Consider the following 12,273-nt stretch of genomic DNA (forward strand, 5'->3'; position numbering starts at 1 on the left):
ATAAACAGCAAAAAGTTCCATTCGTTATATATGCTGATTTTGAAAGTTTATTATACAAGGTATCTGGATGCAAACGTAATGATGATAAATCATATACAGAGGCATACCAAAAGCATACAGACTGTGGATATGGTTATAAAGTTGTTTGTTGCCTTGATGATAAATATTCAAAAACTGTTCAAATATACAGAGGAGAAAAAGCTGTTTATAAATTCATGGAAGCCATGTTAGATGAAGTTAAATATTGCAAAAAGACTATGCGAAAATTCTTCAAAAAACCATTAAAGATGACTAAAGATGAAGAAGAAGAATTTCAACAAGCAAAAGTATGTTATATCTGTGATAAAGTGTATAATGATGATGATATACGAGTGAGAGATCATTGCCATATCACAGGTAAATTTCGCGGATCAGCTCATCAAGAATGTAATCTTAAATTGAGAATAGAGCCTGATAAGATAAAGATACCAGTCATCTTTCACAATCTTCGGGGTTATGACAGCCATTTTATTATGCAAGAGATTGGAGCTATTGTTAAGAAACATACATACAAAAACAAAAAAGGAGAGATCAAAGAGATGAAAATCAATGCTATACCCAATAATATGGAAAAGTATATGGCCTTCATGCTTGGTAATCATTTAACCTTTTTAGATAGTTTTCAGTTTATGAGTTCTAGTCTTGATAAATTAGTAAGTAATCTACCAAAAGAATCACTAAAATATACTTCTGAAATATTCAAAGGTGAAAAGCTAAATCTCATGTCAAGAAAAGGTGTATATTGTTATGATTATATGGATAGCTTTGATAAATTTAATGAAAAACTACCCAAAAAAGAAGACTTCTACAGCATATTGAATAATGAGCATATCAGTGATGAAGACTATCAACATGTTAAAAATGTGTGGAAAATGTTTAAGATTAATAATATGGGTGAGTACCATGATTTATATCTTAAAAGTGATGTATTATTATTATCAGATGTGTTTGAAAGCTTTAGAAAAACATGCCTTGAATACTATAAACTCGATCCTTGTCATTACTTTACTAGTCCAGCATTATCATGGGACAGCATGCTGAAGATGACGGGCATCGAATTAGAGTTAATGACTGACATTGACATGCATCAATTCATCGAAATGGGTATGAGAGGTGGTATCAGTTACATAGCAAATAGACATAGTAAAGCAAACAATAAATACATGGATGAATATGATAAAAAATCAACCTCAAAGTATATAATGTACCTCGATTCTAATAATTTATACGGATTTGCCATGAGTCAATATTTACCAAAAGGAGGATTTAAATGGTTAACACAAAAACAGATAAATGAAACAAACTTAGCTAAGTATAAAGAAGATTCTAATAAGGGATTAATTTTAGAAGTCGATTTAAAGTATCCTAATGAACTGCATAACCTTCATAATGACTATCCATTAGGAGCAGAAAAAGTTAAAGTAACCAAAGACATGCTATCAGATTATTGCAAAAACATTGCTGAAAAATACAATATATCAACAGGCCTTGTTAATAAGCTAATACCAACATTAAATAACAAAGAAAAGTATGTTTTGCATTACAGGAATCTACAGCTATATTTAGATCTTGGTTTAAAATTAACAAAAGTTCATAGAGCATTAGAATTCAATCAATCGCCATGGTTAAAACAATACATCGATTATAACACAGAAAAACGCAAAAATGCTAAAAATGCTTTCGAGAAAGACTTTTTCAAGCTCATGAACAACTCAGTCTTTGGTAAAACAATGGAAAATTTAAAGAAAAGAGTTGACGTTCGGTTAGTGACTGATAAACAAAAATTATTAAAGCTTGCTTCAAAACCAACATATGTCTGTTGTAAAATATTCAATGAAAACTTAGTAGCAGTTCATAAAATTAAAGAAACACTAACTCTCAATCGACCTTCTTACGTTGGTATGTGCATATTAGATTTAAGCAAAACTCTTATGTATGATTTTCATTACAATTATATTAAAAAGAAGTATGGAGATAAAGCTAAGCTTTTATTCACAGATACTGACAGCTTAACCTATGAAATCGAGACTGAAGATGTATATCAAGATTTTTGGAGTGATAAAAATAAATTCGATAACAGCGATTATCCTGAAAACTCTCCTTTTTTCAATAAAACAAATAAAAAAGTAATAGGTAAATTCAAAGATGAGGCTTCATCAGTGCCTATATGTGAATTCATAGGCCTACGAAGTAAAATGTATTCTTACATTAAAAATAATAACAAACAAGAAAAAAACAGCTAAAGGTATTAAGAAAAATGTCATCAGACAAGAATTAAAACATGAAAATTATAAACAGACACTATTTGAAAATAAACAAATGCGTCATACTATGAAAACTATTCGGAGTATAAACCATAAACTTGGAAGCTACGAGATTAATAAAATATCACTTAGTTGTTTCGATGATAAACGGTATGTACTTGATGATGGTATAAACAGTTTAGCATATGGTCATTATAACATCAAAAATAGAGTTTTAGTATAAGAGATGATAATATAGATATAACTGAATGTTGAAATGACCCATCCACTATAAACGCACTAAGATGCAAGATTTTTAAAAAATAGTATAAGAGATTCATGAAAAAACGCATAAAAATAAAAACATACACTATATATATAGATAAATGACCAACATGAAAATAAACATGGAAAATTTAAAGAAAATATGTTTCAAAGCAGATACATTCAAAAATATGTCTGATGACGCAATAAACACACTGAAGTATATCGTAACATTAAAAGAATTATCAAAACTCGGAGATTTGGTATATGAAAATCTAGACACTTTAGTATATTTAGAAAAAAAACTAAAACAAGATGGACATTGCAAGCCATTAACAAAATTATTAAATGAAGAAAATGAAACAAGTAAATACCTATGTAACATTTACAATGATTTAAACAGTGTATTATCCGACCTTGAAAAAGAAAAAATGAATTCAAAAATAACAAAAATCATAATCGTTTTAGAAGATAATTCACAACAGATATTCAGTACAAGAGATTTACCATGATAATAACAACAGCATAAAAACTCGGCTTGTTTAAAAGCACTGTATCCAAAATTTTGAAAAAGAGTATAAGAAGTTTTTTTTTTATTTTGAACCTAGGGTTGAGTTAGGGTTGGTTTTTCAGGCTTGGTTTTCAGTTTTGATTCCATTTTGGTTTTCAGTTTGGCTTCGAGGTTTGGTTTCATTTTTGATTCTATTTTTGATTTCATTTTTGATTTCATTTTTGATTCCATGTTTGATTCTATTTTTTGATTCTATTTTTGATTCTATTTTTGAATCCAGTGCTGTGAGTAGTATAGGAGTTGGGGATGTAAGAGATAATAAAAATTTTTATGATCTCGTACCCCCAACTCCTATACTACTCCTCAGTGACAAGAGACAAGAATTCACCACCCTAGCCTCCAACAAAGCTAAGTTTATGCCGCTCTTCCTCAACTTTGAGCAACCAAATTTTGAAGGGTGTCTCGTCTACTCAAGTATTAAGACATGACTTCGAACATTACAGAAGATAACAATAGCGAATTCCACCGGGATCTTGTAATTTCCAGCCCTTTAGGCTTTACGACGGCTAGTGGAAACGGCAGCCTGCAAATTGCTCGAAGTTTCGTTTGTTTTCATATTGAAATCTCATTTATCGCCGGTCTAATATAATGTAAAATAGAATCAGCTTATAAATATTTATACTTAGCTTTTAGCAAGATCCTGGATTCCACTTGGCCAAGATGCACCCTAGGGAAATCCGGATCGCTTGTCGCTGACCACTTTCGGCGCTTTTCGGCGGGAGAGACGGGAAAGAAGGCGCTAGTCTCGGGAAAACGAAGGCATGTTGTCTCCACCATACAAATAATGTTTTTGAGAGGTTGAGAGGTTCATGCTTTTGCTGTACTGACGGTTTTTGCCGCTGTTTGGAGACCACAGGACCTTGAAACCGAGTCGATTGAGTGGCCATATTCCGGTAGAGGCAATCCGTTCTGCGTGTGCATATTACGTTCCTCAGTTGCTGGACCGAATACCTCTTCAGAAATGCGGCATTCATCGTTTCAACACGAGGCCTTCGACAGATCGGCGGCATATTTATCTTCGAACGACGGAATAAAATGTGTAAAACTGGAACGTAGTTCGTAGGCAAATACCAGGATAACTTAAAGTACTGATAGAGCGATGATGAAGCAAAAACCAATCGAAGGATATCCCAGCAATAATTATTGTGAAAACTCTTCTAGGGAGCTCAGAGAATTTGAAGTAAAACTACTCATGTCTAGATAAAACCGCATGGTCTTGATTGACATAATAGAAAAGGGGGCGATGTGATTGGCCAGCCCGAATAGTGCATCATACTCGACACCGCGGCAGAACGTCTACGCATGCGCTTAATTTACCACTTCCGGTCATCTTTCCAGTCACTCAATCTCACTCAACGGGCTTCGCTCGTCGACACTCGTCACGCTTTCCGTTCAAGGTCAGTCATGGCCCACGTTTAGTGGTTTTGCATGCTTCGTGAACTGCGGTGTTTTAATCTGCTGCCGTGGATTACAAGCTAAATATGACCGAAGCAATACTCGATAGATTTAGAGAAGGTAATTCGTGGTTTCACTAAGATTTTGATTCTGAATTTGAGCAGTAGATGAGCTTTAATAAGCTTAAGTTTATTTTCACACAAGACGAGAAGGCGGAGTTTTACTTGACTAAATTCATACTTTTCTATCCAGTAATTGGTTGCATGTTTGTGTATTGTTTAGCTTTAATTATTTTCAGTTCTACATTTATTTAACTTAAAACTTCGGGCCTAAAAAATGACAGCACGCAGTCGCTTCGTTTGTTTTTCGTTCACAGGTTTAAAATCTTTTAAAAAAATTACACCCGGCAGTGAGTTCCGATTTTTAATTATTCGGTTTTTGGTTTAAAGCAAGTTTTTAAACAAGTCTTTGATTCTGTTTTTCCTTTTAGATTGAAGAGAGATTACCGGTACGATAGTTTGAAGTTTGGTAAATTGAACGCCATGTGCGAATCTGCAAGTTTCATGTTCGCGCGTGAGGCAGCCACACGGACTGGAAATGTGGGAAACATCCGCCAAATAACGAATATTCGACCTTGTGAGGAGGATTAAGAAAATCAAGTTGCCTTTGTTTTGAATGGAAACAAAGTATAAGCTTGTTTAGCTTCTCGGCCAACAGCTTTCAATTCAGCAAAAACCCCAGGTAGTCCGGGAGTATTGAAGACTCAATTCATTCATGTCGGAACCAAGCATACACTGAGCAAATGTTGTTTTCCTTCTTGTTTTGTGTCTTTTTTCTCAGTAAAGGCAAGAATTATCGAACTTGCCTAAACCTGAAAGTTCAGCGGTTCTTTATTTTGGCTTTATGTTGTTTTTCTTTCTCATTTGTTGCCCCTTAATTTGCGAGCAATTAAAGCGGGCAAACTAATAGACACAGTCAAAACGAATTGCCGCTGTCGACTGTCAAGCGCTAGCGACCTGCAAACTTCAAGCATCATTTTCAATGTTGGTGCAAGCAGGAAACCCTATGGTGCAAAAGTATGAAGCTACAAAAATAAATAAACTTTTGAAAGAGACCATTCTTTTCCTTATGTTTCTTTGCTATTTCTTATGTTTTGTGTTTAAACTTCGCGCGACGGGAATTTTGTATTTACGCGACTGGATTACATAGTCAACCAGAAATACAAAACTGATCGGATGTTAATTTTCCACTCATGCGCAGTGCGTTTTGCCGCGGTGTTATCATACTCTAGAAGTCAATTTGACCTTTGAATGTAACGCAAGAGCGATAGTCTTGCAGCATATTGCGTGACGGATCTGCATATTTGAATGGAGTGATCTCATGACTTCTCTGAACTCCTTTCATGGTTGACACATTAACTTTAATTTATATTACATAGAAATTTGCTCAAATATTTCTGGAACTCCGCCGTTCAACGACGCCTTTTGCACTAAGAAGCAACCTCTGGCTTGTTGTGTAAAAATTAATTTGGTCTATTATTATATCTATCTAGGGCTTCTGGGCTTTTTCTTTGCTGACCTTAAGAATAATCGATTTTTCGTGCCAATATATGCCTATTCTCAGAGCTATGTTTTCACCACCTCTAGCAAGCCAGCCATTCAATACCTGACCCTAGGCTTCCTAGGGCTATTAGGTCTATGACTCAGCTACCTGGCACAACCTTCCAAATTTTTCCAAAATGCCAGACAACCACCCAAAATCACTGCAAAGTACTCAAAATAAATAAAAATGTACTTTAAACTCGTAAAAATCTAAAAAATAATTCCATATAAGTTGAGTTTTATTAACAGAAACACGCAAAATTACAAATTTGGGAAAACATGCCTGTCAAAATGCCGTTGCCATGGTGATGTCAAGTTCCTGACACATCATCCAACCCTACCAAATTGTTGCCAGATAAATTTTAGGAAAACTCAGAAAGTTTGGCAGCGTTTGGTTAAATTTTAAAAAAGCTTGGGCGGCTTTTGAGGCCCGCGCTGACTTTGAACTTTTATAACGGTTATAAAAGTTCAAAGTCAGCGCGGGCCTCAAAAGCCCCCCAGCCGGTCTCAATAGTGTTAAAGCTTCATTTAAAAAGTCATTCAGTCAGTCGGGTGACCAATATATGCACAATGGGTTGCCACAGGAAAATCGACTGTTTATTATTACTTACAGTACTAATAAATAAAATTGTTTGAATTGATCTGTCTTTTAGCTGTTTGCCAGGATAGCTTAGGGTTAGAAAACTATACGATTCCTGACTCCTCGATCACGGCTTCAAGCATATATTTGCCCAGTACAACCTGGCATATCCCAGAAAACGGAAGACTTCATTTCAAGAGTATTTCTGGACGTTATGGAGCCTGGTCAGCTGGCAATCGGCACGATAACAGTTGGTTTCAGGTGGATTTCGGACGTTCTGTTAAAGTGACGATGGTTGCCACTCAAGGAAGACAAGATCTTGATCAATGGGTGACAGAGTACCAGTGTGTCATACAGCAATGACGTGATCTCTTTCCAAGACTATGAGGAAGGAGGTTATGTCAAGGTACTTTTTGCTTTCCAATTGTAGTGTATTGTTGGTTATACCGTATTTATTCGATTAAACGCCTCCCTCCAATAAACGCCACACATAAGGGCAGAGATATTAATAAACGCCGCCATCTAATAAATGCCCACGTCATGATGCGCGTTTATTCCAATAATAGAGTCCAAAAGCAAAGCAGTAATAATTAAGTAATATTTTTCTTCATCGTAACAATGTTTCAAGATATTGAAAACATATTTTCAGACAAGCACTAAAACATTTTTCTGTTTTTGAAAATTCAAATGTTCAGTTACCATACTATTGTTAGCAAGAACTAAATTTTATTTTAAATAAACGCCGCCCTCGTATAAACGCCGCCCTCGAATAAACGCCGCACTCGAATCACGAAAAATGTAATAAACGCCGCGGCGTTTAGTCGAATAAATACGGTAGTTTATTTTGCTCATTCATTGTTTCGTACGTTCTTCCATTTATTGATTGATTACTTACGGTAATAAGGTAGTTAGGTAGCTAGGCATATGTTAATAAATTAATTGGTAATTGATTGTAAGCCAAATTCTAGACATATGGGAATAACTTTCTTACTTACTTACTTAATTAATTTATTAGATCAATTAATTAGTCCATTCATTTGTTTCTGTCAGTAAGTAGGTAGGGAGGTACTATATTTCAATTTTTAATATATGATTAATTAATTGGTATAAAAAAAACTTATTTATGTAGTTAGAAGGCAAGATGTGTAAGTTTCATTGTTTTTCAATTTTTAATTTTTTATTAATTGATTAGTTAATAAATTAATTACATTTTTCATGGTGTATTTGATAAAATGCCTTAGAAGCTGTAATTTTAACTTTAAAACAAATCAGGTTAAACATCTGTGCTTATCTGTTTCTACTTTAAGATATTTGACGGTAACACTGATCGAGATACAATTGTCAGAAACAGACTGCAGAATCCCATAATCACCCGCTACATCCGAATCAACCCAATAAGCCACCATGGTTGGATTTCATTGAGAGCTGACTTCTATAATTGTACTCCAGGTAAAAAGATGTCAAAGTTGTAGTTCTGCCGTTTTTTGGCTTCCAGTACTAATAAATGAAATTGTTTGAATTGATCTGTCTTTTAGCTGTTTGCCAGGATAGCTTAGGGTTAGAAAACTATACGATTCCTGACTCCTCGATCACGGCTTCAAGCACGTATTTGCCCGGTACAACCTGGCATATCCCAGGAAACGGAAGACTTCACTTCAAGAGTATTTCTGGACGTAATGGAGCCTGGTCAGCTGGCAATCGGCACGATAACAGTTGGTTTCAGGTGGATTTCGGACGTTCTGTTAAAGTGACGATGGTTGCCACTCAAGGAAGACAAGATCTTGATCAATGGGTGACAGAGTACCGTTTGTCATACAGCAATGACGTGATCTCTTTCCAAGACTATGAGGAAGGAGGTTATGTCAAGGTACTTTTTGCTTTCTAAATGTAGTGTATTGTTGGTTACACCGTATTTATTCGATTAAACGCCTCCCTCCAATAAACGCCACACATAAGGGCAGAGATATTAATAAACGCCGCCATCTAATAAATGCCACGTCATGATGCGCGTTTATTCCAATAATAGAGTCCAAAAGCAAAGCAGTAATAATTAAGTAATATTTTTCTTCATCGTAACAATGTTTCAAGATATTGAAAACATATTTTCAGACAAGCACTCAAACATTTTTCTGTTTTTGAAAATTCAAATGTTCAGTTACCATACTATTGTTAGCAAGAACTAAATTTTATTTTAAATAAACGCCGCCCTCGTATAAACGCCGCCCTCGAATCACGAAAAATGTAATAAACGCCGCGGCGTTTAGTCGAATAAATACGGTAGTTTATTTTGTTCATTCATTGTTTCGTACGTTCTTCCATTTATTGATTGATTACTTACGGTAATAAGGTAATTAGGTAGCTAGGCATATGTTAATAAATTAATTGGTAATTGATTGTAAGCCAAATTCTAGACATATGGGAATAACTTTCTTACTTACTTACTTAATTAATTTATTAGATCAATTAATTAGTCCATTCATTTGTTTCTGTCAGTAAGTAGGTAGGGAGGTACTATATTTCAATTTTTAATATATGATTAATTAATTGGTAAAAAAAAAACTTATTTATGTAGTTAGAAGGCAAGATGTGTAAGTTTCATTGTTTTTCAATTTTTAATTTTTTATTGATTGATTAGTTAATAAATTAATTACATTTTTCATGGTGTATTTGATAAAATGCCTTAGAAGCTGTAATTTTAACTTTAAAACAAATCAGGTTAAACATCTGTGCTTATCTGTTTCTACTTTAAGATATTTGACGGTAACACTGATCGAGATACAATTGTCAGAAACAGACTGCAGAATCCCATAATCACCCGCTACATCCGAATCAACCCAATAAGCCACCATGGTTGGATTTCATTGAGAGCTGACTTCTATAATTGTACTCCAGGTAAAAAGATGTCAAAGTTGTAGTTCTGCCGTTTTTTGGCTTCCAGTACTAATAAATGAAATTGTTTGAATTGATCTGTCTTTTAGCTGTTTGCCAGGATAGCTTAGGGTTAGAAAACTATACGATTCCTGACTCCTCGATCACGGCTTCAAGCATATATTTGCCCAGTACAACCTGGCATATCCCAGAAAACGGAAGACTTCATTTCAAGAGTATTTCTGGACGTTATGGAGCCTGGTCAGCTGGCAATAAGCACGATAACAGTTGGTTTCAGGTGGATTTCGGACGTTCTGTTAAAGTGACGATGGTTGCCACTCAAGGAAGACAAGATCTTGATCAATGGGTGACAGAGTACCGTGTGTCATACAGCAATGACGGGATTTCTTTCCAGGACTATGAGGAAGGAGGTTATGTCAAGGTACTTTTTGCTTTCCAAATGTAGTGTATTGTTGGTTACACCGTATTTATTCGATTAAACGCCTCCCTCCAATAAACGCCACACATAAGGGCAGAGATATTAATAAACGCCGCCATCTAATAAATGCCACGTCATGATGCGCGTTTATTCCAATAATAGAGTCCAAAAGCAAAGCAGTAATAATCAAGTAATATTTTTCTTCATCGTAACAATGTTTCAAGATATTTAAAACATATTTTCAGACAAGCACTAAAACATTTTTCTGTTTTTGAAAATTCAAATGTTCAGTTACCATACTATTGTTAGCAAGAACTAAATTTTATTTTAAATAAACGCCGCCCTCGTATAAACGCCGCCCTCGAATAAACGCCGCCCTCGAATCACGAAAAATATAATAAACACCGCGGCGTTTAGTCGAATAAATACGGTAGTTTATTTTGTTCATTCATTGTTTCGTTTTTAATATATGATTAATTAATTGGTAAAAAAAACTTATTTATGTAGTTAGAAGGGAAGATGTGTAAGTTTCATTGTTTTTCAATTTTTAATTTTTTATTGATTGATTAGTTAATAAATTAATTACATTTTTCATGGTGTATTTGATAAAATGCCGTAGAAACTGTAATTTTAACTTTAAAACAAATCAGGTTAAACATCTGTGCTTATCTGTTTCTACTTTAAGATATTTGACGGTAACACTGATCGAGATACAATTGTCAGAAACAGACTGCAGAATCCCATAATCACCCGCTACATCCGAATCAACCCAATATGCCACCATGGTTGGATTTCATTAAGAGCTGACTTCTATAATTGTACTCCAGGTAAAAAGATGTCAAAGTTGTAGTTCTGCCGTTTTTTGGCTTCCAGTTCTAATAAATGACATTGTTTGAATTGATCTGCCTTTTAGCGGTTTGTCAGGATAGCTTAGGGTTAGAAAAATATTCGATTCCTGACTCCTGGATCACGGCATCAAGCATGAAATTCCCAGATAAAAAATGGCATATGCCAGGAAACGGAAGACTTCATTTTAAGCGTATTCCTAGACGTTATGGAGCCTGTACAGCTGGCAATAATCGCAACAACAGTTGGTTTCAAGTGCATTTCGGACGTTCTGTTAATGTGACGATGGTTGCCACTCAAGGAAGACAAGATCTTGATCAATGGGTGACAAAATACCGTGTGTCATACAGTAATGACGGAATCATTTTCCAGGATTATGAGGAAGAAGGTCATGTCAAGGTACTTTTTGCTTTTTAAATGTAATGCATCGTTGATTGTACTGTATTTATTCGATTAAACGCCTCCCTCGGAAAAAAACGCCTCCCTCCAATAAACGCCGCACATTAGGGCACAAATATTAATAAACGCCGCACTCGGATAAAAGGCGCATCATGATGCGGCGTTTATTCCAATAATAGAGTCCAAAAAGAAAAGCAGTAATAATCAAGTTTAAAAAAGCCCTAAAAGGATTTTTCTTCATTCTAACAATGTTTTAAGATATTGAAAATATATTTTCAGACAAGCACGAAAACATTTTTCTGTTTTTGAAAATTCAAATGTTCAGTTACCGTACTATTGTTAGGAAAAAATAAATAAAATTTTAAATAAACACTGCCCTCGAATAAACGCCGCACTCGAATCACGAAAAATTTAATAAATGCCGCGTCGTTTAATCGAATAAATACGGTAGTTTATTTTGTTCATTCATTATTTCGTACGATCTTCCATTTATTGATTGATTAATGACGGTAATAAGGTAAGTAGGTAGCAAGGCATATGTTAATTAATTAATTAATTAATTGGTAATTGATTATAAGTCAAATTCTAGACATATGGGAATAAATTTTTTTACTTACTTACTTCATTAATTTATTAGATCAATTAATTACTCCATTCATTTGTTTCTGTCAGTAAGTAGGTAGGGAGGAACTATATTTCAATTTTTAATATATGATTAATTAACTGGGTAAAATAACTTATTTACGTAGTTAGAAGGGAAGATGTGTAAGTTTCATTGTTTTTCACTTTTTAATTTTTTATTGATTTATTAGTTAATAAATAAATTACATTTTTGTTGTCATAATATTCGCTAAAAGGGCAAAATATTATTTACAAGGCTAAAAGGTTATAAAATTTAAAAAGAAACCAAATGTTTTCTGTTGTCATCATCAGGGTGACAGCAGATGATGACAACAGAAAACTTTTGGTTTCTTTTTAAATTTTATAACTTTTTAGCCTTGCAAATAATATAATTACATTTTTCATGG

The 12,273-nt window shown here is 34.3% G+C and overlaps 1 protein-coding gene across 1 annotated transcript in view; it reads left to right on the forward strand.

Annotated features, from left to right (window-relative positions):
* The first annotated feature begins 287 nt into the window (after nucleotides 1–287).
* The window catches only part of LOC144633376 (uncharacterized), a 121,108-nt gene continuing 109,122 nt past the window's right edge, over nucleotides 288–12,273 (forward strand). Inside the window, exons 1-9 of the mRNA XM_078492257.1 lie at nucleotides 288–1,801; nucleotides 5,003–5,111; nucleotides 7,031–7,099; nucleotides 8,001–8,142; nucleotides 8,229–8,560; nucleotides 9,444–9,585; nucleotides 9,672–10,003; nucleotides 10,686–10,827; nucleotides 10,914–11,245. Coding sequence (XP_078348383.1) covers nucleotides 288–1,801; nucleotides 5,003–5,111; nucleotides 7,031–7,099; nucleotides 8,001–8,142; nucleotides 8,229–8,560; nucleotides 9,444–9,585; nucleotides 9,672–10,003; nucleotides 10,686–10,827; nucleotides 10,914–11,245 — 3,114 coding nt within the window. The remainder of the gene's footprint in view (nucleotides 1,802–5,002; nucleotides 5,112–7,030; nucleotides 7,100–8,000; nucleotides 8,143–8,228; nucleotides 8,561–9,443; nucleotides 9,586–9,671; nucleotides 10,004–10,685; nucleotides 10,828–10,913; nucleotides 11,246–12,273) is intronic.

This window comes from Oculina patagonica, chromosome 12, assembly GCF_052425735.1.
Source record: "Oculina patagonica isolate OP01 chromosome 12, crgOcupat, whole genome shotgun sequence".
NCBI classification, from domain to species: domain Eukaryota; kingdom Metazoa; phylum Cnidaria; class Anthozoa; order Scleractinia; family Oculinidae; genus Oculina; species Oculina patagonica.